The sequence below is a fragment of the Daucus carota genome, chromosome 4 (assembly GCF_001625215.2).
Source record: "Daucus carota subsp. sativus chromosome 4, DH1 v3.0, whole genome shotgun sequence".
Classification (NCBI taxonomy): Eukaryota; Viridiplantae; Streptophyta; class Magnoliopsida; order Apiales; family Apiaceae; genus Daucus; species Daucus carota.
This window is the reverse complement of record NC_030384.2, coordinates 34,871,338-34,895,475: the sequence shown is the minus strand read 5'-3', so window position 1 is coordinate 34,895,475 and position 24,138 is coordinate 34,871,338. Positions and strand designations below refer to the sequence as shown.

Below are 24,138 nucleotides of genomic sequence, written 5' to 3'. Positions count from 1 at the left end.
TGTAACACACATTTTTTTTTATTTAAATAATTCTCCAATAATTTATAAAAATAAATAACCACAAAGAAATAACAAATCATGACTCCGTATTGCTAAAAGAAATTTTTAGAAAGAACACACTATCCTCTCCCATGTTCTCTGCTTGCAAACACTATCAACTTCGCTTTCAAGAGTTGCTAAACAAGCTCTGACTTGTGTCATCAAAAAAGTGCAAGGAGATGTAACTTACCATCCCATAATCCTCCCAGCGGCACATTATAAGACAAAAAATTTCCATTCTACGTGAATTAAAAATCTACATATACATGTAACTAGCCTATACAATGTATCTACAACTATCACACAGTATGATTTGTAGAACTGTAAACAGTCCAGACCTATTAACAATTTGCAAAAATTGAAAAGATAGTGATAAACACAAGTATCAAAACATGAGAACACCTTTGGTGCTGTCAAAGCTTTAAACCATATGAAGCTATTAACTCAATACCGCAAGAAACAGACTTCAGCTGATATCATTTGGTAACTGATGTGTACGTGCAATCCGAATCTGAAGCAAAAAATATAGGGGGGGAAACCAAAATGAGGGCCTATATGCAGATCCAATGCTAATCTGATAGCTATATCAGTATATCACATGTTTTCCTAACTCAACAAAAAAACTTGATAACGCTAACAAGACAAAATCCATCTAAGCATGTGTTATGTGTAATAATGACAATTACCTGTGCAATTGCATAAATTGCTCGAAGGATTCTAGCATAATCTGTTCCAAGCATCTGAATGACGACATCTGCCAACAAGGTACCCCACAGCCTAATATGGGCCAAGAAAGCACATTGGTGAGGAATCATCCAGACAACTAAAGTTTTTCGGAAAAGCAATGACATCATTTGATAGAAGGAATTGTACAGCAGCTAAACAGATCAATACTGAACTATGATAATGCTACCTGCGAACTAATTACTTAGAAAGATGCTCCACGAAAGACATGAAGACTAAAACCTAACCTACATACAGATTAAAAATCTTATAGAGATTGCATCTTGTAACCACCCTCTTTTCACTGTACAGAATGAGCAGGAAGCAGATGGTTATTGTGTCCCCGGACTTGCTAGTTTTTCTCATTCTTGTTAAAAGTGATTCAGAATTTTCCTAGTGATTTCAGATGCAGCTATCTCATTTATATGGTTGGAAGTAATCATACAAGAGAAGAGAATTTTTGGAAACAGAATGAGTGTGCTTGGATGAAGTTAAAAATGGAGGTATAAAATAACTCTTTTTTTAGGCTTAAGAGCAATGCCGATAGTGTCCTAGTAGGTACCTCATATTTATGATTAAAAAAAATACTTTCCTAGTGATTTAGGACATTGTTTTTATGTATCAACCCCAACAACATCTCTAATCCATGTTCCTTATTATTAAAATAAAATATTATATTTCATGTAGCAAGTGGAAGTGGTGGGGAAATAAAGTGTAGAAGAGGGAAATAAATATTTTCACTAAATATTAAATGACGCATGCATGGTGGTGCCTTGAAAATAACACATAAGATGATTGTTCTAGCTTTTAAGGCACCACTAGGACACTATTTTGTACAAGATTCCTTATGTTTTAACTTTTAACTGAGGACATCATTTAGCCACACTTGGACTTACTCGAAGAGCAAAATGAAGCTCACCACAACCTTGTATTTTCTTATTACCAGGATGCTAGAGAGGTATTTGAGGATCAAATTTTGCATAATTAATGAAAAAATACCAAAAAATTAAACACCCACATGGCGACAAGATTCAAGAAACAACCAAACTTCGAAGCATAATAGCAACAAAATACCTAAAGTAGGAAATTTCTAGAAAATGATAGAGGTGTAAAGAAACTGTAGTAAATAAGAGAAAATACATTGGTCCGAACAAAGTCATCATGCTCCTAAGTCCAATGTACCTAGATGCAGCACCTGTTAAACCCTGTCCATGATGAGCGATATGTGTTATTCAAATAGAAACGATTCGATATGTTTCCAATCACTTTAAAGTGTGCTAACATAATACATACATGAGGTCTATATACTATATAATGAGTAGTATTGAATATTCTTTGGTTGTGTTTGGTACTAGTGAATGAGATTAGTAGGGAATGCAATTAATAAATTTTGCACTCATTTATGTTAAATTAAATAAATACATTCCCTCCTTTTCATTACTAGATATATATAAACTAGAGTTCAAGCCCACCAATTAGAGTTCAGACTATTACAAACTTCTCTCATATAGTATGATTTACACTCCATTATTTTTGTTCAATCTTCCTTCTTACATCATTTTATTTTGCCTTGAATTTCAATCACACGTATTTATTCCTTTCCCCATTCCATTCTCTCCTATCAAACACAACATTAATGAAAGCACATGAAGTATGCCTGCGTAAGGCTGAACTCGTGACAATTACTCTAAAAAGTGAAGGTACCAGTAAGCACCCTTCTATATTCTGATATGCTGCTTAATATGAACAACACACTGAACCAGAATTTTTTCTGGTATTAATGCTAAATCAGATTAATTTCACAACTGGACCTTTGAGATGGTGCAGTTTGATATGAAATTTCTATTCAAAAAATTGTGTACATACATCAGGCAAATGCTGAAACACTGTTCAACTCAACTAAAGAGTTTCCTTTCCTCGGTAATAAATCCTTAGTTGAATATAATTTTGATATATCAGATACTATAAACATGATATCTCATCTGTAAATAAGTGACTTACTTCTGTAAATAAAGAATGTTAAACTCCTATAAAATACTTAATACCAAAAAATATTATGTAAATGTGAAACTTTTTCCTGAAATAAGTCCTTTATCTTCACTAAAAAGGGGGCCAAACACGCCCACCATTGATTTACACTAGAGCATCTAAAGTCTAAGCCAGAACCTAGCTACAAACAAATTTGATGTGACTGATATGCTTATTTGCTTAGTATTACAATTATCATCTCATCTCAGAACTCTATTTATCAAAAAAAAAATTATTATCTTCTGAAATATTATTGAAATGAAAATTAAAATGAAATATTTACAGTGATATTACCTGTTTTGCTGCAAGCAAGGCCGCTCTTGACTCCAAGTTAATGGCGGCCAAGTGTCCACCCTAAAACAGAAAAAAGTAGATGAAACATGTTACATTCTTGAAAAAGAAGTAAATAGTGATAAATTTAGAACAAAGAAAGAAGAGGAGGTAATATATAATGAATGCAGAAAAGCTGAATAAGAGGTAGCAAAAATGTACATGAAATGATGAAAGACAGCATAACTCAAATATAACATATTTTAAACATCACACCAATATTAAATAAATAAATACACTCGATCTTTCATATAGCTTGAATACAACTTAAGTAAAACTGAACGAAAAAAAATATTTAATTTAACACAAAGAATTTAACAATACCACGTCGTTTACACATGTGTGTGTGTGTAATATCAGTGGATAGGACAATCACCACAAGAAACTTAACAATTAAATTTTGGGTGGTGGAGAGTGTTGTTTGTATTTCAAGAAACAAGATAGGAGCGAGACCTATACAATTGTTATCACCTTGTTGAGGCCTTTTTAAGAATCCAATATCAGCAATCAACCACGTCAAAGACTTCTTAATGTTATTGCCTAGTTGGTCAAGGTATTACCATAGCAGTAGAGGATGATTTGCTTTTGGCTTTTGCCATTGAATAAAGCCTCTAATTTCCATACTTATTAACAATTTCAGTTCCAATAAATTCTCCTTTTAAGTGGTAGTCATCTGACAATCATTTATCAAGACCCCGAGGAAATGTAGAACCAAAATATTATGGATTCAAAGGGAAAAGGAATCTGTTTGCCCATAAAGTAGAACATTTTACCTCTCAAAATGACATTTTAGTCTTTTAGATGCACAAGAGTATGGTGTGAGGTTACGCACTGTCTTAGTCCACTTGTATTACAATATATAGCACGCTATGCAGAATGCTGTCCAATGTTTTTAATAGTGGCATATTAATAAAATTAAACAAACTTTCAAAATATATTTAAGAATGTGAGGCGGTGGGAAGAAATTTATATTGATCAATTGAATTTCATAGTGCATATGTTGCACATGTATACTTCGATAGCAAAGAGAAGAGTGGATACAGAACTTTTTAAGATGTTGGTAAAGATTGCAGAAGTTATTTCACTTAGTTAATAAATTAGTCAACTAAGTACCTTCCTGAGTACTTCATTCTTTATCTGATAGTTGGCAGCTTCCAAAAATAATTTTCCAGATAGCCCCCTTGCTAACTACTAGACCAGAAGACTAGGTTAATATTGCAATAATCAGCTAAAGATAAAGACAAAAAATTAAACAAATCACATGATTACACTCTTACCAACTTATATAACTTCCCTAATGTGAAAATTCCACCACCCTGGAAAAAGAACATAGAAGCTAATATATAAAAAGAGAGAAATAATAGTCAAGTCAATGAAAGACAATGGGATAACAGCCACGAATAAAATCCTAAAAAACCTTTAAAATCACTGAACGGAGTCCCAGTGCTCCAGCCCTAAAAGCAGAAACAGATTGAATTTTCCACTGGCTGAGACCAATTTCTAAACTACCCTGACCATCAGGAGTCAATGATTTGGTTAGCCTTCCTGCTTCATCACTGCATCAACAATAACTTTTCAACAGCTAAAATAAGTGATTAGTATAGTACCAGATAAGAAATTTACTAAATGATTATTATGCATGAGAGAGCTAAACATCACAGCATTCCCAAAAAATTAGATCCTAATATTTCACTTTATAAGCTAAAGTTAAAAGTGGAATTCACACAGGCACAGGTAGAGACACAAGCATTTGGAATCCATTTACAAGAGTGGTATAAAGTTGAAATAATAAATTTAATTTATTTAATAAAAAATGGTTCAATTATCTGCTAACAACCTGGAAACAATCCAAAAGTAGAGTAGAATAGCTAGAAAAATCAACTGACTTTGATAAGAATACCTAGAGTAATCCTGCAGCAGATAAAGAAATATCTCTACTTCTAGGTCTTCCGTTTTCAATTTGGCTGAGCAAGGTATTTTCAGCCTTTTTCGTACACCCAGCAACACATTCCTATATGATGGCCTCCAACCCCTGCCATAAATATCACATATACTTATCAGGAATATAAGCAAGGGAATTCTGCTATAAGAAACAAGCTGAAGTATTTATTGGGAGTATTTGGACAGAGTGAGTGCAGGTTCTAATATTTAACAATTGATCTTTTGAGAAACTACTACAAACCATAGCGTGTTATTTTAGAAGTTGTAAATTGTGTATAATGTACACCACAAAATCATATTAATAATGATGATGACAAGGCTGTCTGGTACTCCATTCGAATCTTCATGCTGTGAATTTAAATACCACTTCATACTTCGAATATAGGCAGAATAGCAGCAGATTTCATTAACAAATCAATAACTTCAGTTTTGGAATTATCCATTGTAGGAGCAGTAATAAAAATAATTTGAACTATGGCAGCTTTCAAAAAGGTCTCCAGGTTCAAACCATTAAACTGATAACAATTTTATAGCAAAAAAAACAAGTAATAAAATATTTCTGCTTGTGTGCAGTATGTAAGAAATTAGCAAAATAGATGAATAACCTTAATGTGGAACGTGCATCAGCAGCAAGGAAAAAGAATCTTGATTCAAGCATCGCAATAAAGTCATCTCTTTCGTCTGGATCTTGTTCAATCATGACATAGTCGATGTCCTTAGGCCTTGCAATTGACTTCAACAATGGACTGAAATAACTGTAATATCCAGGTCAAAAAAAAATTAGGCCTTCGCACATGTTAAAGGGGTGTGTGCGTGTTTGTTACTTCCATAGCAGTCAGAAAGCTTGGATTTAAGATTAGCTAATTGCTTTAAGCATTTTTACAGGACCCAAATACATTATAAGCATCATCTACTTCTATCTCTGTTTCCTTGCTCCTTCCAAATTCCTTAATTCACCTAAATGTGCACTCAGTCAGGAAATTGTTCAAAATTCTCAAACTAAAAACTGGTGCATCACTTTTTTTAAGTTAATAAGTTCTGAAGTTTGCCAATCACCTCTGGACATGCTTTATTTTAATTTACTGTAAGAATATCTGAGTTTAATAGTGATTTTTAGTTGTCCACAAAAGAATACATAGTTCAGGTAGCACCTACCTTTTGCCAAAAAGAATTTGTTTGAGTTCATACAATTCAGAACCAGTTGCAAGCTGAAGCACATAGTTCAGTTCCGGATCATATGTACCTGGAAAAAAATATTAATTAGAGCCTTATTATTGCTCAGATGAAAGAAACCTATACGTGTGGGAATACCATAGACTATGTTGCTTCAAGTCTTTATTTCACCCGGAGTACCCGGTGTCAAATACTAGACAGTGGACACTTCATTTTGGGGGCAAAACATGTGAAGCTACAAATAAGAATGCTAGAGTCTGACACTTGGACACATCGGTGTTGGACATTCCTGGCCAGGTGCAGGTAACATAGCTCACAACAGGTGTACCAATAATTGTTTGGTTATGTAGCTTTGTGTGCCAACATCATTCATATTACAGTCAACATAAGAGAAATGGCCCCATCCCCATGCGAGGAAGCAATCACTTGGAACTGAACTACTGAAGGGGGGTCAAGGATAGAAGTGACATCATGGCTCTGATTGTTTTGCATAAAATATTGTATCCAATATTAGGCAAAAGAATGGAATGTGTGAAATAATATAAACATTAGTAAATATTTTTATCACTTTTTTAACTCTTTTTTTCTTTAAATTGCACGAATTTTTAATATAATCGTACACAAACTAACACTCGGGAAAATGTTTTTAGCTAAAACATTTTACACCAAACAAATGAAGCCTGCAATGCCAAAGAATTAGTATATCTTTTCTTTCATTATATTAATCTTAATATATACGCCTAGATTCCCTTCCCAACTAACACAATCACAAATTCTCTAATCAACCTTTATCCACATTTCAAAAAGGAAACTAGCTCAACTTCTTCGCATAAAACACAATTCCATGATTCAATAATTCACTATAGTTTCAAGTGTACTTCTCAAAACTCGACAATGGACAAAACATACAATAACAAACTCCACGCCAATCCGAACAAACACAAGTAAACTAATGTAATAGGTATTTGCATATACAAATATACCTCCATATTGTGGCGAAGTTGAAGCATGAGAGCATCTCAGAACCGCGAATCGATGACGACGATGCTTGATAACCTGCAAACAAAAAATGACAATGAAATACATATGAAATTGAAATGCAATTGAAAGTTGTAGTGTGATTGAAATGAAGTGTGATTGCAAAAGTACCTGATGAGGATAGGATGGATTAGGGTTAGGAGTGGAGAAATGAAGGTGAAATTTAGGAATAAATGTGGCGGAAGAAGAAGAAGAAGAAGAAGAGTGGAGAGGGGTGGGTTTAGTAGGTGTGGTGGTATATACATACATCTTTACAAACTAGTTCACCGCTGTGTAACAGTCTCACACTCGCTATGATAAGGACTAAGTGATGGATCGGAGCTCCGACGTAGGCCGCCCGATGATAATAATTAAATTTTGGTGAGTTTTTTGATAATATCGTTCATGATAATAATTTTTAATATATTTTTTTGATTTTTTTGTTTTCCTAATTACAGAAGAATATGCGAAAAAAGCTCATATTTCATAAAATACGGAGATAATTCTCAAAATAACATGTTGAGGTGGACTGTCATTTCAATCGAGACAAGTTTAAATCTGGCCAACTACATTTCAATCGAGACAAGTTTAAATCTGGCCAGCTACACACTCAGCATGTGTCTACCATTGAACAGGTTGCTGACATGCTGACCAAGCAACTTACCTATCTCTTGTCCAAACTCGGAGTTGTCTCCTCCCCGCTCAGCTTGAGGGGGCGTGTTAATGGACATGTTAGTCTTTAATATACTAGCTAAGGGTTGTATGGTCATTACAGCATAACTGAAAATTAGTTAGAATCCTGTTGTATATAACAACCTCAAGTGTTCTCTTATTTTGCAAGTTTTCACAAAACAATATGACCATTTCCTGCATTGCATTCTTGATATATTCGTGACTCGTGAGCATATACAACTTGTATTTGTCAACATAACATGATTGGGAAAAATGGCCTAAAACGCCAGTTAGTATCACGAGCATTTCCAATTTTGAATTGAAACTTATATCATGTAACGTTTTGTTCTTTTGATCCCAACACATACAACACGAAGTAGTGTTCTGTTTACATAACCCCAACATAATGCTACACTACACGATGTAAGGTTTTGTTCTTTTAACCCTAACAGAACACTGCATGAAATAGCATTATGTTTTTTTACCCCAACAAAAGGCTAGACGATATAGCGTTTATGATATATATTCAAAATGTTGCATGAAGTAGCGTTAATAAATGGTATTCGGGTATTATGTGTCAATGTTATACTATTATACAAGTATCAATCTATTTTTGATTAAGTATATGTATAGTAAGTTGATTAATACCATTTTTGATAATAAAATTTAAAAATAGGATGTAAATAGGATTTGGTCGGGTCGGGTTAACGGGTAAACTAAAGAAAAACGTTAAAAGTCAATGACTTTTAATAGACATGTAAGTTTCTGTTAGGAACATAGTTCGATTGAAAATTATAGGTAGCTATAAGTTATGTATGTGAAAGGTTTTTCAACAACATGACCAAATTGCAAGTTTTTAATGAGCTCAGTTATGAATTAGCTATTTAACCCTATATATAAGCTGGCACTCAACTGTCAAATATGGTTTTATTAACGGGTATACTACAGGGAACCGATTACCTGTAAATTTCATAGAGTACCTTGACTACCTTCTTCAGGTTTAATATTTGATGCAACCAATGATGGAGTCAATGACCCAATGCAAGCACTTTCCAGTTTTCCATTGTTATAAAGAAGGCCCCAGTTAAGAGTACAGTCAGTTCAGCAGTGCTAAACCCAGGCATGCAATTAGTGGATGACTTTATGTTAAGAGATTTGGGGGTTAGCTAATAGACCAAAATTTCACCATGGTCTAGTGTTGCTATAGTTTTATAAGACAGTTGATATCGTAGTAGTTGCCTGACATAGTTTTTGTTCCAGGCCAAGGCCATGGCCGGTGATCATGCCTCATCGCTGGAAAAAACGATACAATTTGCAAGCAGCGCTTATCTCAGTAACTCAAGTTGTAGTAGTTGTCTTCTTTCAGTGCATCACTGCCTAACTAACCGTCTTAGTTGATTGCCAATATTTGCCATGCATGGAAGCCTGATCTAGTTTGTTTCTTAAAGTTTAGTGGGAATTAACCATCTTAAAGACGTGTTTCTGCCTCCTCCTGCTGCTACAGTTGTAATATATGGCTGCAGAATTTCTTTCCCAGATATATACAGTAGTTACAATAAAAATTGTCACAGCTATTTACACTTCTGTTTTATAATCTCCCCTCCAAATTCCAATTTTATATTTTAAAATTTTCCAATGTATCATTTAATTATAATAAAAATTAGTTATAATCACTGGTTTGCTTCACATTTTCCAAATTTATTATTTGATATTATTTGATCCAATTTATTAACCTTTTATACTTTATATATATTTTCTCAAATTTCAGAACAATCGCTCAATAAAAAAATATTATTGTGATAGGCCCTGTTCCTGGTCAGAAATATAGTGCTGAAGGGAGAAACAAATGAGTCATTTCACCGACTAAATGGCATCACTCAAGTTCAATGCATCAGGTGCTAATAAGTATCACAGATTCACAGTAGTGTTTTTCAAGTCAACTATACAATTCCTAGCTCATTAACCCTGACTTACCAGATCTTGGATTCCCACTGGTTAACACTAGACCCACCTCCACCTCAAGGATTATCACTCAAATTCTATCCACAGCAATCCAAGAACCATTTCTCTGCAATTAATTTATAGCCTGGCTTTAACTTATTCTACTTGATAAAAAACTAATGGTTGATGCAATTGTTTCCTTTGCCATCGAAAAACTTGATGATTTTCTTTCTAGACAAGTCAACACTAGAGTAGGAGTTACAGATGGCGTGAGGTGGCTAAAAGATGAACTGGCCTACCTGCAATCTTCTGTAAGAGATGCAGAAGCAAGACAAGAACTGGATCACCGGATCCGACAATGGATAAACAACATTAAAGAGGTGGCTAATGATGCTGTCATCATCCTGGAGAGGTTTAGCGCCCTTGAAGAAGATCATGCAGCTACGAAACAAGGTGGTATGGATCGTCGTCTGTTGAGTCTTATTTGCCTGTGCAAGAAAGAAGCTAGCCTTTATGATATTGGCAAGGAGATCGAGTCACTTAAGAGAAGAGTTGTTGAGATCAAGAACAGGCGAGAAGAGTATGGTATTGCCAACATGTTAGCCACTCTGAGGGGGCAACAGAGAAAGATGTCGGTATTGCTAAGAACAACTGCCATTGAAAACCAGGTAGATGTGGTTGGTTTTGAGGATGATTTCAGGGCTTTGTTGGCCGAGCTCATGGGAGAGGATTCCTCGCTTAAAATAATTGCAATTCATGGAATGGGGGGTTTGGGGAAGACCACACTTGCGAATAAGCTTTACCACTCTAGCGAATTAGGCCATTTCAAGATTCGTGCTAAGGTTTGTGTCTCCCAGGAATATAACATTGGAGATGTCCTGAGGAGAATTATAAGATCTTTTATGGGACATGACTTGGATTTGTGGAAGATGGATGAGGTTGACTTGCTGCAACACCTGCGAAAGCTACTAGATGGAGGTAGCTACTTAGTTCTGATTGATGATATATGGGATCTAGAGGCGTGGGAAATGATTAAGAAAGCTTTTCCAGACAAAAAGAATGGAAGTAGGATAATCATAACCACGAGAAACAAAAACGTTGCACAGAGAGTAGATGACAGATGTCTAGTCCATGAGCTTCGTTTTCTGAGGGAGGATGAAAGCTGGCAATTATTCTGTAAGAGAGTAGAACCAGCTCAGAATCTGGAGAAGTTAGGAAAGGATATGGTAGGTAAATGTCAAGGTTTGCCACTTGCAATTGTGGTACTAAGCGGGCTATTATTGCACAAGAAGAACTACGACGATTGGTCAAAGGTGAGAGATCATATTTGGAGACAGTTGAAGGGAAACTCAGTGGAGATTCAAGAGATACTAAGCTTGAGTTACAATGACCTTTCTTTCCAGACCAGACAATGTTTTTTATACCTTGCAAGGTTCCCTGAAGACCAGACTTTTCGAGTTCACAAGTTGAAGCAAATATGGATTGCAGAGGAATTTATTTCAGAAGCTGATGAAGGAGATGGAATAGTCATGGAGGATGTGGCTGAGGATAATCTGAACGAGCTAATTAACCGCAATATGATTCAGATTGTAACATTGTTGTGGGATGGACAAGTTCGGGAGTGCAGGGTCCATGATCTTGTACATGACCTTGCCGTACAGAAGGCCAAAGAGGAGAAGTTTTTGGCTATTTTTGACTCAAGTAAACAACAACCAAGCTCTTTGTTGCAAGGACAACCACGGCATACCATAAATAATGGAATTGGTAAATATTTGGAATCACTTGGACCGAGCCCTGATGATTTAAAGCTGCGTTCATTAGCACTGATTTATGGAACTAGACGTGTCGAGTTAGAAGAAGTCAAGTTGGTGTGCATGAGATTTAAATATATCAAGGTGCTAGATATGTTAAGTGTATCATCACGCTGGATACCAGAAGAAATTGGGGATTTGGTTCTCCTAAAGTTCTTAGGATTAATGCATGGGATTTCTGAACCTTTGGTAATTCCTCCAACTATAGGTAAACTGAAAAGGCTTCAAACTTTGTGTGGTTCATTATCATATGAGTACAAATTTCCTAGAGAGATATGCGACCTGAAAGAGCTGAGGCATCTTAATTTTCTAAACTTTTCGCAGAGGCTAGCTAGAGGGAGTTTGAAGATTGGTAACCAACAAGTAAAGCTTCAGACTCTTGATATATGGTATGAGGATTGGATCCAAGTTAATACTGTCAATTTGACCAACCTTCGCACACTGGTTATAACAGATGCATCAATAAAAGGAGGTGCCTACAACCTGGACTCAATATCCAATTTAAAAAGTCTCCAGAAATTCTTCCTCGAATTCCATACCACTCCCATTCCAACAATCAAACCTCTTTCATCTTGCAAACGCCTCAAGAGTATCATGTTCACAGGTAGGATAAATGATCCATCAGAATTAAGGTTTTTGCCAGATTCAGTCATGGTTTTATCACTCTATGGTAGTGAGTTCACAGAAGACCCTATGTTCATTTTGGGAAGCTTGCCAAATCTCACTGGACTTGATTTGGATGATGTTTACGTGGGGCAGAAAATGGTTTGCAGTCCTAATTCATTTCAATGTCTTAGATTGTTCGAATTAAGAAATCTCCCCAATCTGGAAGAATGGCAGGTGGAGGACGGAGCTCTGCCTTCTCTCAAAGGTTTCGAATTAGAATACTGTGACAAGTTGAAAATCATTCCAGAACAAGTAAAATGTGTTCCTCCCATACCTGCTATTTACTACAATTAGTCTTCAAGTTATAAATTTTACATTCTTTTTAAGTTAACAGTAATTGCTGTAGAAATCTACCAAACTTAATATTAGCATGTACATTTATTTATTTTTTACACTATAACTTTCCACTGATCAATTTGTTTCTCTTATTTTTCTTAACCGTTCTTTTAATAATTCATGTTAGTTAAATCCAAAGGGTTGAGAGACGATTAATCATACAAATGAAGGAAATAAATCATGAGAAGCACATTGAGCTGAAAATGTCTGCTTATTTTGGAATTAGTGCAATTTTAAGGAAATATATGATGTTTCAACATCAAGTAGTTTAACAAGTTCTTGTGAAAGATGTCTCGTATCCAATGAGTTCGTGTTAAAGTAATCCAGTGAGTTACTTAAAACTGGTTTCAAGCCAGAAAAACTCTAAAGCAAATCAACTAAATTGAACAGAAGATGATATAACTGTTGATGATTACTTTTCACGAGAGCAAATGATTCAAGGGTGAAGGTGCAAGACCATGTCAGCAGTAGACTGATCAGCTGACACTGTATCTTGACAATATTAATTCACTTGACACAACAACTTAGATTTACCTATTATTTCTCACAGTTAAATTAATTTATATTTTTAAGTGTCTGCATCCTAGCCTGGAAGTGCACTGATATTGTAAACTTAACCTACTGAGATTTTTTTTAAGGGTTCTTGATGTTATACATGCCAAAGCAGATAGAACTCGGAGTTAAGAGTTTGATCCGGAGGCAGACAAAGTTGTTAAACAAGTTCTTACGAAAGATGTCAATTGTCACATATCCAATGAGTTAGTATTAGTGTAATCCTGATTCGAACATTGAAAGCCTGCTTATAAGTGTTGCATAAGTAATGGATCGGGATTTGCCAGAACCAGTATATGGAACAGCTTGTACGCTTATCTGAGAGCACAAAGACAGTGCCTTATGGCGCATAGTTTATATCTCGACATGTCTAACCTTTAATTCTGCAGAAATGTTATTGAGAGAGTAAAACGGTAAGGAGTGTTTCCTTCTGAGAATCATTTTTGCTTGTTGTGAGACCATTTTGACGTCCTAATGGAACTGATAATTGATCTTCAAAGGCATATGTCTGAATGAAAGAAGAAGCAATGCTTAGTTTTATTTGCCTCTCAGTCCCACATCGAGTAATTTTAAAACATGTCAAGACATTATAAACGAGTAGTGAACTGTCTTGTCCAGCTGGGCTTGGTAACGCGAGCCTGTAACTCAAGTGAGGGCTGGATGGTTGGATGTTTGGCCTGGTCTTGACGGTTGGGCCATCTGGGTGCTTCTCTGGCCTGCCCTATCCAAGTGAGAAGTGAGGTTAGGGTCCTCTAGCGAAGGCTTGGGGGCAATGGCTCCTAAAGTTCAGGGCACTGCGCGAGGCTGGCTCCACAGAGCAGCGAACACCTGTCTCTTCTCACAGTGGAAGGATAACAAGCCAGTTCTTGGGTGGTTCATCAAATGCCTAATGGACCTCTCAACTAGACAACCATCTTTCATTTTTGGATTGCTCTGTAAATGAGTGAATAAAATTGTTTTTTGCACTTGCAAGTAAACATCATATTCATGGTCCTCATGGTCATGGATGCTGATTATAATGCTGAACTGAGAGTAATTTGAATAACTGAAATACCTGGGAAGGGATGGTTGAAAGATCTTCTTTTGTCACTTCCCTCTTAGATCAAACACTGGAAGCTAAAGAAAGTCACTAAAAATTACTCTGATTGCTCTCCAATACTCACAATACTAACTAAAAAAACAAAAACAAACATGTTCTTATAAGACTATATTGCGGTTATTTACGCTGTCAGGCACTGTTTTGTTTGTTTTGGTTTTTGTCGTGCTCAAATTTATGAACGGCTAAAATGCTCCATCTGTTGGTGTTTTTCTGTGATCAGAATTCAGATAGTTATCCGATTAATAATTGAAAGGTGCATTTGTCGATCAAATTTGTAAAGGTTGGAACTCTGAAGAAGAGCAGAGTGATTACAATTTACAGGATGTTCAGAGGTAGTGTTGGTTACTAGTTTTTGTTTTGATTGCACATGTAGAGACACTCAGTGCTCAATGATGTTTGTGCTTTGTATTGAAAATATATTTTATCAACTCTACCCTCATATAACATGTTTCTATAAGGGTAGAATTTACTTTTGGTGGTTGGAAAACTCAATACAGGTATTCTGTTTTTCAAAATGAAAATCTCTCTTCTATAATAAATGGAAAATTAAGCTATAAATAGAGCTGTAATTCGAGTTGGGCGGCTCGTGAGCTCGCCCGGCTCAAACTCGTTTAAGTAGGCTCGACTCGGCTCGTTTAGTTATACGAGCCGAGCTCAGACAAAGGTTTCGGCTCGTTTAATTAAACGAGCCGGCTCGACTCGACTTGTGAAATTAAACGAGCCAAGTTCGGGTAGAGGTTTAGGCTCGATTAAGTGTAAAATTAAACGAGCCGCTCGCCCGACTCGCTAAAACCGGCTCGTTTAGCTCGTTTAGCTAAACGAGCCGGCTCGACTCGACTCGTGAAATTAAACGAGTCGAGTTCGGGTAGGGATTTAGGCTCGATTAGTGCTCGAATTACGCCCGGCTCGCTCGGCCCGAATTACACCCCTAGCTATAAACCATTTTAAAATCAGAATTTGATCGAATGTATATTTTTATCCTTTTATATAATTTATTTTAATAAAAATTATTTTCACCATTCAAATAAATAATATATCAAATTTATTTTATACTATTTTTTTAATAATTCATACTGAAAATTGAAGCTATGCACTTATCGAATTAAAGCATTAGAAATTATTTTAAAATTTAAAATAAGAAAAATATCAAGTCAGAAATGGACTTAAATTAGTGCCGTCCGATCCGACCCGGTAGCGCGAGTTGTTGCAAGTTCAAAAAAGTGAAAGTCTCCACTCCACTCTCGTCTCACAAGCTCCATAGATTATCACAGAAAAGGCTGTTGAAAAATGGAATCAACTCCCTCCTGGAACGTCGATCGACCCTTTCTCACCGGCCGATTCCACCAGGTACCTACACACAGATAGCATTTGCACAATCGATGAGAAAATTTTGAAAAAAAATGAATTAGGGTTAATTACAGAATAGACAGTGCGAAAATTGCACGTTAATTACGCAATTCTGATCGATGCACACCTACTTATAAGTAACGAACATCACTGGTAGTCAGAGTCTGCGTTATGATGAGATTATTTTGTTTATTAGGAAACGAAGTCTGCGTCGGGGTTGTGTGAATCAAAAGGCTTTTCGATGGAGACATTTAGGTATACTTCAGCATTCACGAGTTTTTTTCGTTTATTTTTTGTATCCACTAGTGGTAAGTTGTTTTGATATGTTAATAGCATTATTCGGTTGATTGTGTGTGATTTTGTTTCCGTGCTGTGAATCGTTATGTAGTCCTGGATTGGATAAGGCTATTGCTTGCTACCATGCGTCACTTCAGGTACATGTGTAGATGTATATCTTTGTAATGTGTACCTTTTCCCGAAGCTTTCATGATCCTCGTTGATGTTTAGGAATTTGGTTGAATTTGTTTTCGTTTTGTTACAATCTGCAGGAAATGATTGTTATAGATGATCTCCTATCTTGTTTGGTTGGAATTGAAGGACGATATATCTCTATTAAAAGAGTCAAGGGCAACGTGGACAGTATTAGTTTCCAGATTGATGCGTCAATGGATTTAGCACTCCAGGTATAATTTTTTGCCCGTAATTATAAATGAAAATAAGTTTGTTCTTTTCTTAATTTAACAGTTTGAGTGGGTGCAGTTATACTATGTATTTATATATGTATATGAGCTGGTCTATGCTTATGTAAACATGTTTTTTTGTGTATATGTAAGTTTAAAGTGAGTAATTGAAACCTCTTATTCGAGAAACTGTTCTATTATTGACAAACTGTATAGCAGTGCCCTTGCACTTGTGTCAATTTGTCTTTGGGAGCTAGGTCCTTTTTCATGAACAATATATACACAATATCATCTGTCAATAATTTATGATGATGCACAATAGTTTTTGGCTGTGAATCCATTTGGTAATTGCTGTTATACAAGAATGAATTGAAAGTATCTATATGGAGCTACCACTTTTCACAATTTTTGTCTAATCAACTATGATATAAACTTTAAACTTTTAGGTTCTTCTGGAAGCTTTATTTTAAAACAAGAAACTACTGCAAATTTCTGTGTAAGAACTTAGGATCTGCAAAGCTTGATATTTGTCATGTGTCACTTACATCGATATTTATTAGTCATAGTTCAACTAATCATTTTTTTTTATCGCAGGAATCAGCTAAGCGGATATTCCCATTATGCGAGAGTTATTTGTTGATCTATCAGTTTGTGGAGTCAATGTCCCAATTCAAGGCTGGTTTAGTTAATCACGCTTTTGCTGCTGCCCTAAGAGCTCTTCTTTTAGTAGGTCACCCTTCCTAATAATATTTTCCTAATAATATTGAACATTTGCTGATTATGGGACAAACCTGACAAGATTTATGACATTTACTTAGTGCACAGAGGGACAAAATATATTTAGCATTAGAAGTACATAAATACTTCAACACTTAGAGTATAAAGCTACTGCACAACAAACTATTTAGGTCAAATAAAATTTGATTACAAGATCATACTGGCGTGCCTGTCATGTGAGGGCATTACTCTCATTGTTGTGTTTATATTCTGACTATGGCCGCGAATATTACAGATCTTGTAAACACAATTACCCAAATATATATACTTTATAATTGTGATATAGGTCGATGTTATGCTGGTGAAAGTGTAATGTTAGTGTGTTACAATATTAAATTTAACATTAGATCTATTTTTTATTGAAATCTGCTTCGTAAGTTTATACATTATATAATCAAATATATTACACTTCTCATAAGTTTTCCATGAGCTTACACATTAATGTGTTGGCCCGTCAAGTGTGCATGTATAACATCTGTATATGGTTTTGTTTACAATTGACAATCTATCTCAACTACTAATTATAAACTTAAATTTCTCATCATCTTGTACATATTCCTGGATTGTCATGTTTTATATAGCGTTTTGTTCTTAATTAAGTGATGTTGTGATAATTTTGTTCTTCTTTTTTTTCTATGACATTGTGATTAAAAAATTAAAACCTTCGCCAAATCTAATATTTGTGTTTACGTCTATGTAATTTAGGATTACCAGGCTATGGTGGCTCAGCTTGAACATCAGTTTCGACTAGGGAGACTTTCTATACAAGGATTATGGTTTTATTGTCAGGTACACATATTCAATTTTTTTTTCCCTGATGGTGCTCATTAGTTCGCGTAGAGTACTGCATTTTGTTAATATTTGTTGCAGCCAATGATGGGGTCAATGCAAGCGCTTTCCATTGTTATAAAGAAGGCCTCGGCTAAAAGTATAGTGGGTTCAGCAGTGCTAAACCTTTTGCAGAGTCAGGTATACAATCAATGGTTGACATATTTCCCCGAAATTTGGGAGTTCCCAGTAGGCTATTACTGTATGTACAACTGTCAGGTGTTGCTATATTTTTATCAGTCAGTGGATACTGCAGTAGCTGTCTAATTGTAGTGTTTGTCCTAGGCTAAGGCCATGGCTGGTGATCATGTAGTGAGGTCATTGCTAGAAAAAATGATACAATCTGCAAGCTCTGCTTATCTCGTCATACTGGAAAGGTACTTTCTGAAAGAAGCAAGAGATTACCAGAGTAGATAAAGTATGGCATGTTGTCTTATATAAAATCAACTTTTATGATTGAAATTCATAATTTGTAGTATTTAGTCCCCTCAAAACTCATAATTTTGTGTATTTGGTCCCCCCACAAGGCCACAACTCAATATATTTATATAATTCTCCCAATTATTCTTGGAATTTTACATATCATTCACTTTTTTTATTTAAATATCTATAATATTCATTATTTTGCTCTTTTGAACTTGTCATGTTTCATAAACTTCGTCCTTAATTTTTTTTTAGTAAAATATCGCCTGCCCGGAAAATTTTCTGGTTCCGTCCCTGCCTCTTGCTATATATTTTCAGACCTTGTTCAGCATCACTATTGGCTGCGGCCTTATGAAAATATTTTTGGCAAAGCTCTTCTAGACTTAATATTATATCTACTGTTGGTTCTTTGACTCCAAAGTACATTACATTAAATTAATCCTCAAGTTGATTGTGATATTCTTTTTAGATGGTTGTATGAAGGTGTGATTGATGATCCCCATGGCGAATTTTTCATTGCCGAGGACAAATCTCTACAGAAGGTACTTTTACCATTATACTGCTAATGCAGTCAGCAGTGACGTTTGTTTCAGACACTGACACTTTTTTTAATAGGAGAGTCTTTCTCAAGATTATGATGCTAAGTATTGGCGGCAACGTTACAGCCTTAAGGATGAAATTCCTAGCTTCCTTGCTAGTGCTGCTGAAACAATTTTGACCACTGGAAAATATTTAAATGTTATGAGAGAATGTGGACACACGATTCAGGTTTTAAGATGAATCCTTACCACTCATATATGAGAAACTTGTATGTATAATGGTGCTAATAAATGTGTACAAACATATTGGTTGAAGGTTCCCATGTCAGAAAATACAAAATTGATGAGCTCAGGATCAAGCCATCATTATCTTGAGTGCATTAAGGCGGCTTATGAATTTTCTAGCAGTGAGCTCTTAAACCTTATAAAGGAGAAGGTATAATTTAGGAGAACCTATTAAGTATTAACTTATTATCTGAAGAACATCTCCCATAGGCATCACCTCCAATCCCTCTTGACTTGTTTTCTAAAGAACATTTTGCATCACCTTTAATTTTGCTTCATGGCATGTAAATATGTGAATTAGTTGTGATGATTAGTAATTTTGTTTCTGCAATTGGTAGTATGACCTGATGGGAAAGCTGCGATCTATCAAGCATTATCTTCTTCTAGATCAGGTATGACCAAGTCTGACGGATATGATATTTTTTTTCTGGACCCGTTAGCCTCGCCCATTCCCAAATAAAAACTATCAGTCTTTCTGTTTTCGAAGTTAAGCTTCTGAGTAATAGGTAATTAGAATTTTTTCCCTTTTTATTAATGTCTTATGACTGATGCAGACCGTAAATTATGAATATGTCTATGCTGTGGAGGCTTTCTTTGTTTTATGGACCTGATTTTATTCTCTCACATATATATCCAGGGTGATTTCTTGGTTCACTTTATGGATATAGCTCGAGATGAGCTTGTCAAAAGGCCAGATGAGATTTCAGTAGAGAAATTGCAGGTATTCTCCTTTTATTAATATATATTTGCTCTATTTCCATTATTCAGAGGAAGTTTTTGATGTATAATGTAAATGAGAGGTTTCAGTGCTGTCACCATGTTTGATATTGCCTTTGATTTACTTCACAGTCTCTTCTGGAGCTTGCCTTGCGCACCACAGCAGCTGCAGCAGACCCCTTCCATGAGGACTTAACGTGCTGTGTGGTCAGTGACATCTTTGATTTACTTTCACTAAGGTGATGTTAAATGACATTCATAATACTTCTCTTTTCCATTTACTTTAGGAGAGAACTACTTTGCTAAAAAGGTTGAGCACACTTAAAGACCTCAAATTCATTGGGACTGTTCCTGAGAAAGACGACGTGGATGAACCAGTGAACATTACTGGCATGGATACATATTCCTTAAGTTATAAGGTTAGATTACTAGCTTCCGCTTTTGTTAAATTATTTTTGTACCATTAGCTGAATTGTTTCTACTTAGGATTATCCTGTAAAGAACACATACTTCAACTCGGCATCTATGGTATTACTGGATACATTGCACCTGTAAATAATATAGTGTTTTTGTGTTGTTTTTATGCTTCCAGCATATAATTTATCGAATACTGTGACTGTAGTGGTTTGTATTTTACTTTTGTGGTAAATAGGCTCTCTTACTGCAATCTGTATCGGATATCCCTTGTGTTTGTGTTACACAATGGCATGTCTTATATCTACCTTATCAATTGTCCATCCTGCACATGTGATATTTTTTGTTTGCTGCAGTTAATGGGGTATGTACCGTACCAATTTATTTATTTTTAATTTTTATAAACCATATATCAATAGAACAATCTAGTCTGTGCTCATGGTAATTGATGGACTACTTTGTTATGTGATCTATTGACATTGTTAATTGTTATGTGTTACAGGTTCAGTGGCCATTATCTTTAGTCATATCAAGAAAAGCGTTAACAAAGTACCAATTGATCTTCCACTTCTTGTTTCATTGTAAACACGTGAACCGGCAACTTTGTGAAGCATGGCAAATTCATCAAGTAATCTGCGGATGTCATTATTAATTTAATATGTTTTTTAATAGGAAAAATAGTCAATTCATTATCAGTTGATGCCCAATAGCTCCCCCCTCCCCAATTTATTTTTCTGAAGTAAACTCTTTTTTTTTCCTTATAGGGTATCCGCGCACTCAACATGAAAGGAACAGCAGTCTCTGTATCATCTTTGTTATGCCGCAGCATGCTGAAGTTTATTAATAGTCTTCTACACTATTTAACATTCGAGGCAAGTCTATACTTTATGTTACTCTACATCTTTGAACCAAATTCTTTACCGAACTCCATCATCTTGTGAAAAAGATACTAGTAAAAGATAAACATCTCGAGGATAAGAGGAAAACACTATGCAAACATTTTATTAAACCATTTAAGCAAACCCTTCTCTTTCTGCATGCATGTACGTTTGTCACTTACCACCTTACGTGAGTTGACTTCATTTTTTACTTTCTCATATGTTTTCTGCTGTTTCTTTGTTGATATATTTTTGTCGCCTTCTTTTTTTAGTCTTAGCCAACAAATTTTATGTTGTAGCCTAATGTTTATGTTTTTTAGTTTTTGTATTCAAATGAGGATTTTCTGTTTTCTTAGACATATTAATAATTTCAGGTCCTTGAACCCAATTGGCATGTGATGCACAATAGACTTCAAGGTGCCAAGAGTATAGACGAGGTGTTTTTCCCCCCTACATTGGAAGTGCTATAAATTTAGACTGACAAACACTCACAATAGAGCCTGGCTTTTGCTCCCTCCTGGTTTGTTATTAGATACTTCTAAATGATTTATTATATTTCAGGTAATCCAGTATCATGATTTTTTTCTAGACAAGTGTCTCAGAGAATGCTTGCTGCTTTCCCCTGTCCTACTCAAGGTTGGTTACTGTAACTCCCTTCTGCAAATTTTGGTTTGGAAGTATGTGTCTTGTCACTTTCTTTTTAATTGGAAATTAAAAAGAGACAAGGTTGGTTTGATTTTAATTGGAAATTAATTAATATTTTCTCTTTTGTTGTAACAGTTAGTTCTTGAGTTGAAAATTTTGGAAAAGTTTTACTTCACATATTATAACCAACACACAAAACAAGAGTTAATGAGATATGGTGTTTTAATGGCTGATGATAAATTTTATGCATCATGCACATTGCACAAGATAATACCATTCTCATTTGTTATATTGTATCTTAAGCATCTCTCTTTGGATCTAACTTCAATCTTTTTGCAGTGTACTTGCCATAGTGTATCCTAGTTAATATGATATGATTTAGGAAAGTCTTGTTTTTTTTTTTTTTTTGCACTTAACAATCTTTAATCGTCTTTTAACAGAAAATTGATTTTGATATGCAGAAAATGGAGAGGCTGAAATCAATATGTCTTCAGTATGCTGCCGTAACTCAATGGTTGATTGCGTCTTCAATTGATATTCCTAAGACTGACGCACAATCAAATACCTCACATGAGACAAAGAAATCAAAAAATGTTAAACGAAGGAATCCGTCTCAAAAGCTAAAATTAGCCAGTGAAGACAAAACCCTTGTCGAACCAATTCTGTATGTTAAAATCTTAGCCTCTAAATGCACATGTATGTGCATGTCTTATCACTCACATTTTGAGCACATCTGCAGGAAATTTGAAAAGGAATTCACCAATGAACTACGGAGTTTGAGACCAATATTGAGTAGCAGTGCCCAAGCAGAACCATACCTAACTCATCTTGCACAGTTGATTCTTGGAGTCGGAAGGGACCAGTAAGTTGCTTATGCGTTTCACTCATTTCAAGACAACGAGAATCCCTGATATTTTATGTATGCCCTTTTGTTGTATTGTGATTTGCCATCATCTTAGTGTATGTTGTAGTCTGTGAGCTTGTAGTAAAGTGAAGTTGGGTGTTAGGAAGTTGAAGCCATAATAGAGGTACATAAGATATGGGTGGGTTCATTTTTGAGCAGAACACTGTTTTAAGTAATCAAATTCTTTTTTCTTTCAAAAAAAAAAAGAAGTAATTAAATTATTTTATTCTATACCATTGTCCATTGAACATATTTGAGCACCAACAGTGAATGAATCTGTATTTACTACAAAGACAGCAGCTCTTCAACTCGAAAAGTTTCAGGTATGTTGGGGTAGGAACAAGTAGGGAAACATTGATGCTGTTTTGACTTCAATACTGTTGGTCAGTTTAGCCACGAAAATTCAATTGTCAAGAAGGATAAGCTCCTGTGCTGGATCCAACAGTCATATGTTTAATGCATTACTAATTATATAAATATACATCCATATTGTTAGAACGTGAAAGTAGTACTTAACATGGTGATTAAGTTGTTTAATCTTCGTGTATGCCTCGCTTTTACTTCTCTTTTTGAAAACGAAGAGCAGGGAAGATCAAGTTGTGAAAAAGTTGACGCGACATCACTCAAAAATAGAGAGAACGAAACTGTGATTCCGGGAAGGAAAAAAAACATGAATTTGTTTAGCAAATTTACAACAGTTTATGGTTCAAATTTTATTTTTGTTTACAGTTTATGGTTCAAATTAATATATCGTCCAAGTAATTCAAACATAATGAATTCATTATTTTTTTTTTTGAAGGAAACGAACTTGCATAAATTAAACTTACTCAGAAGCAAGAATACAAAGAATACAAGTAATAATCTCTGGAGCAGTATGTACCCATTCCTGTAAACCTGACATAGAATATGCAGCCTTAGCTAACAAATGGGCTACATTATTCGCAGACCTATGGACAAAAACCACCAACACTTCATCAAAGTGTTTAAGAATATCAATACAATCATCGATAATCATATCAAGATAGGAATTTCCTCGATCTCCATTCACTGCATCCACCACCAGCTTAGCATCACACTCAAAAATGCATTTAGAGCTCCTCCAGTCCTTTATCCAAGATAGTGCTTCCCTCAGGCTTATTGCCTGTGCTCCCCGGGGCTGCATCTTCCTAATATCAAGTAGATATTCTTCATTTTCCTATCCTAATTTTTCTTTTTTTATTAATATTGTCATTTATCTTATTTTCAACACTTATCATCGCCTCATCTTCCAATTTATTTTGTACGGTGAGCAACAATTTGAGTCCCAACACTATGTGTCAATTCCATTGAATTTTCCAAGAAGAGGCTCTGTGATGTAACATGTAATACACCAT

The 24,138-nt window shown here is 35.2% G+C and overlaps 3 protein-coding genes across 4 annotated transcripts; 2 read left to right on the top strand and 1 right to left on the bottom strand.

The window, feature by feature from the left end:
* Nucleotides 1–255: 255 nt before the first annotated feature.
* Nucleotides 256–7,620, bottom strand: LOC108216154 (uncharacterized). Its single transcript, XM_017388841.2, has 12 exons — nt 7,384–7,620; nt 7,218–7,290; nt 6,217–6,304; nt 5,667–5,816; nt 5,021–5,152; nt 4,538–4,676; nt 4,398–4,436; nt 4,234–4,308; nt 3,085–3,144; nt 1,903–1,967; nt 726–816; nt 256–550 (listed from the first exon to the last, which is right to left on the bottom strand). The coding sequence occupies exons 1-12, from the start codon at nt 7,519–7,521 to the stop codon at nt 506–508; spliced, it is 1,095 nt and encodes a 364-aa protein (XP_017244330.1). The 5' UTR covers nt 7,522–7,620; the 3' UTR covers nt 256–505.
* A 2,242-nt stretch (nt 7,621–9,862) lies between these two features.
* On the top strand, nt 9,863–12,733 carry LOC108215797 (putative disease resistance RPP13-like protein 3). 2 transcript variants are annotated; one of them, XM_017388370.2, is made up of 2 exons: nt 9,910–11,883; nt 12,000–12,733. In XM_017388370.2, the coding sequence occupies exons 1-2, from the start codon at nt 10,044–10,046 to the stop codon at nt 12,008–12,010; spliced, it is 1,851 nt and encodes a 616-aa protein (XP_017243859.1). In that variant the 5' UTR covers nt 9,910–10,043; the 3' UTR covers nt 12,011–12,733. The 2 variants fall into 2 exon arrangements, with proteins under 2 accessions (XP_017243858.1, XP_017243859.1); XM_017388369.2 differs by having other exon boundaries at nt 9,863–12,733.
* A 2,769-nt stretch (nt 12,734–15,502) lies between these two features.
* LOC108219584 (gamma-tubulin complex component 2) lies at nt 15,503–22,996 on the top strand. Its single transcript, XM_017393096.2, has 21 exons — nt 15,503–15,675; nt 15,872–15,930; nt 16,064–16,109; nt 16,224–16,358; nt 16,950–17,081; nt 17,838–17,921; nt 18,003–18,101; nt 18,246–18,337; nt 18,853–18,925; nt 18,999–19,151; nt 19,239–19,358; nt 19,546–19,599; nt 19,845–19,928; nt 20,057–20,131; nt 20,212–20,343; nt 20,841–20,966; nt 21,103–21,210; nt 21,591–21,653; nt 21,778–21,852; nt 22,323–22,525; nt 22,601–22,996. Exons 1-21 carry the CDS (start codon nt 15,616–15,618, stop codon nt 22,725–22,727), a joined length of 2,100 nt encoding a protein of 699 aa, XP_017248585.1. The 5' UTR covers nt 15,503–15,615; the 3' UTR covers nt 22,728–22,996.
* The last annotated feature ends 1,142 nt before the right edge of the window (nt 22,997–24,138 follow it).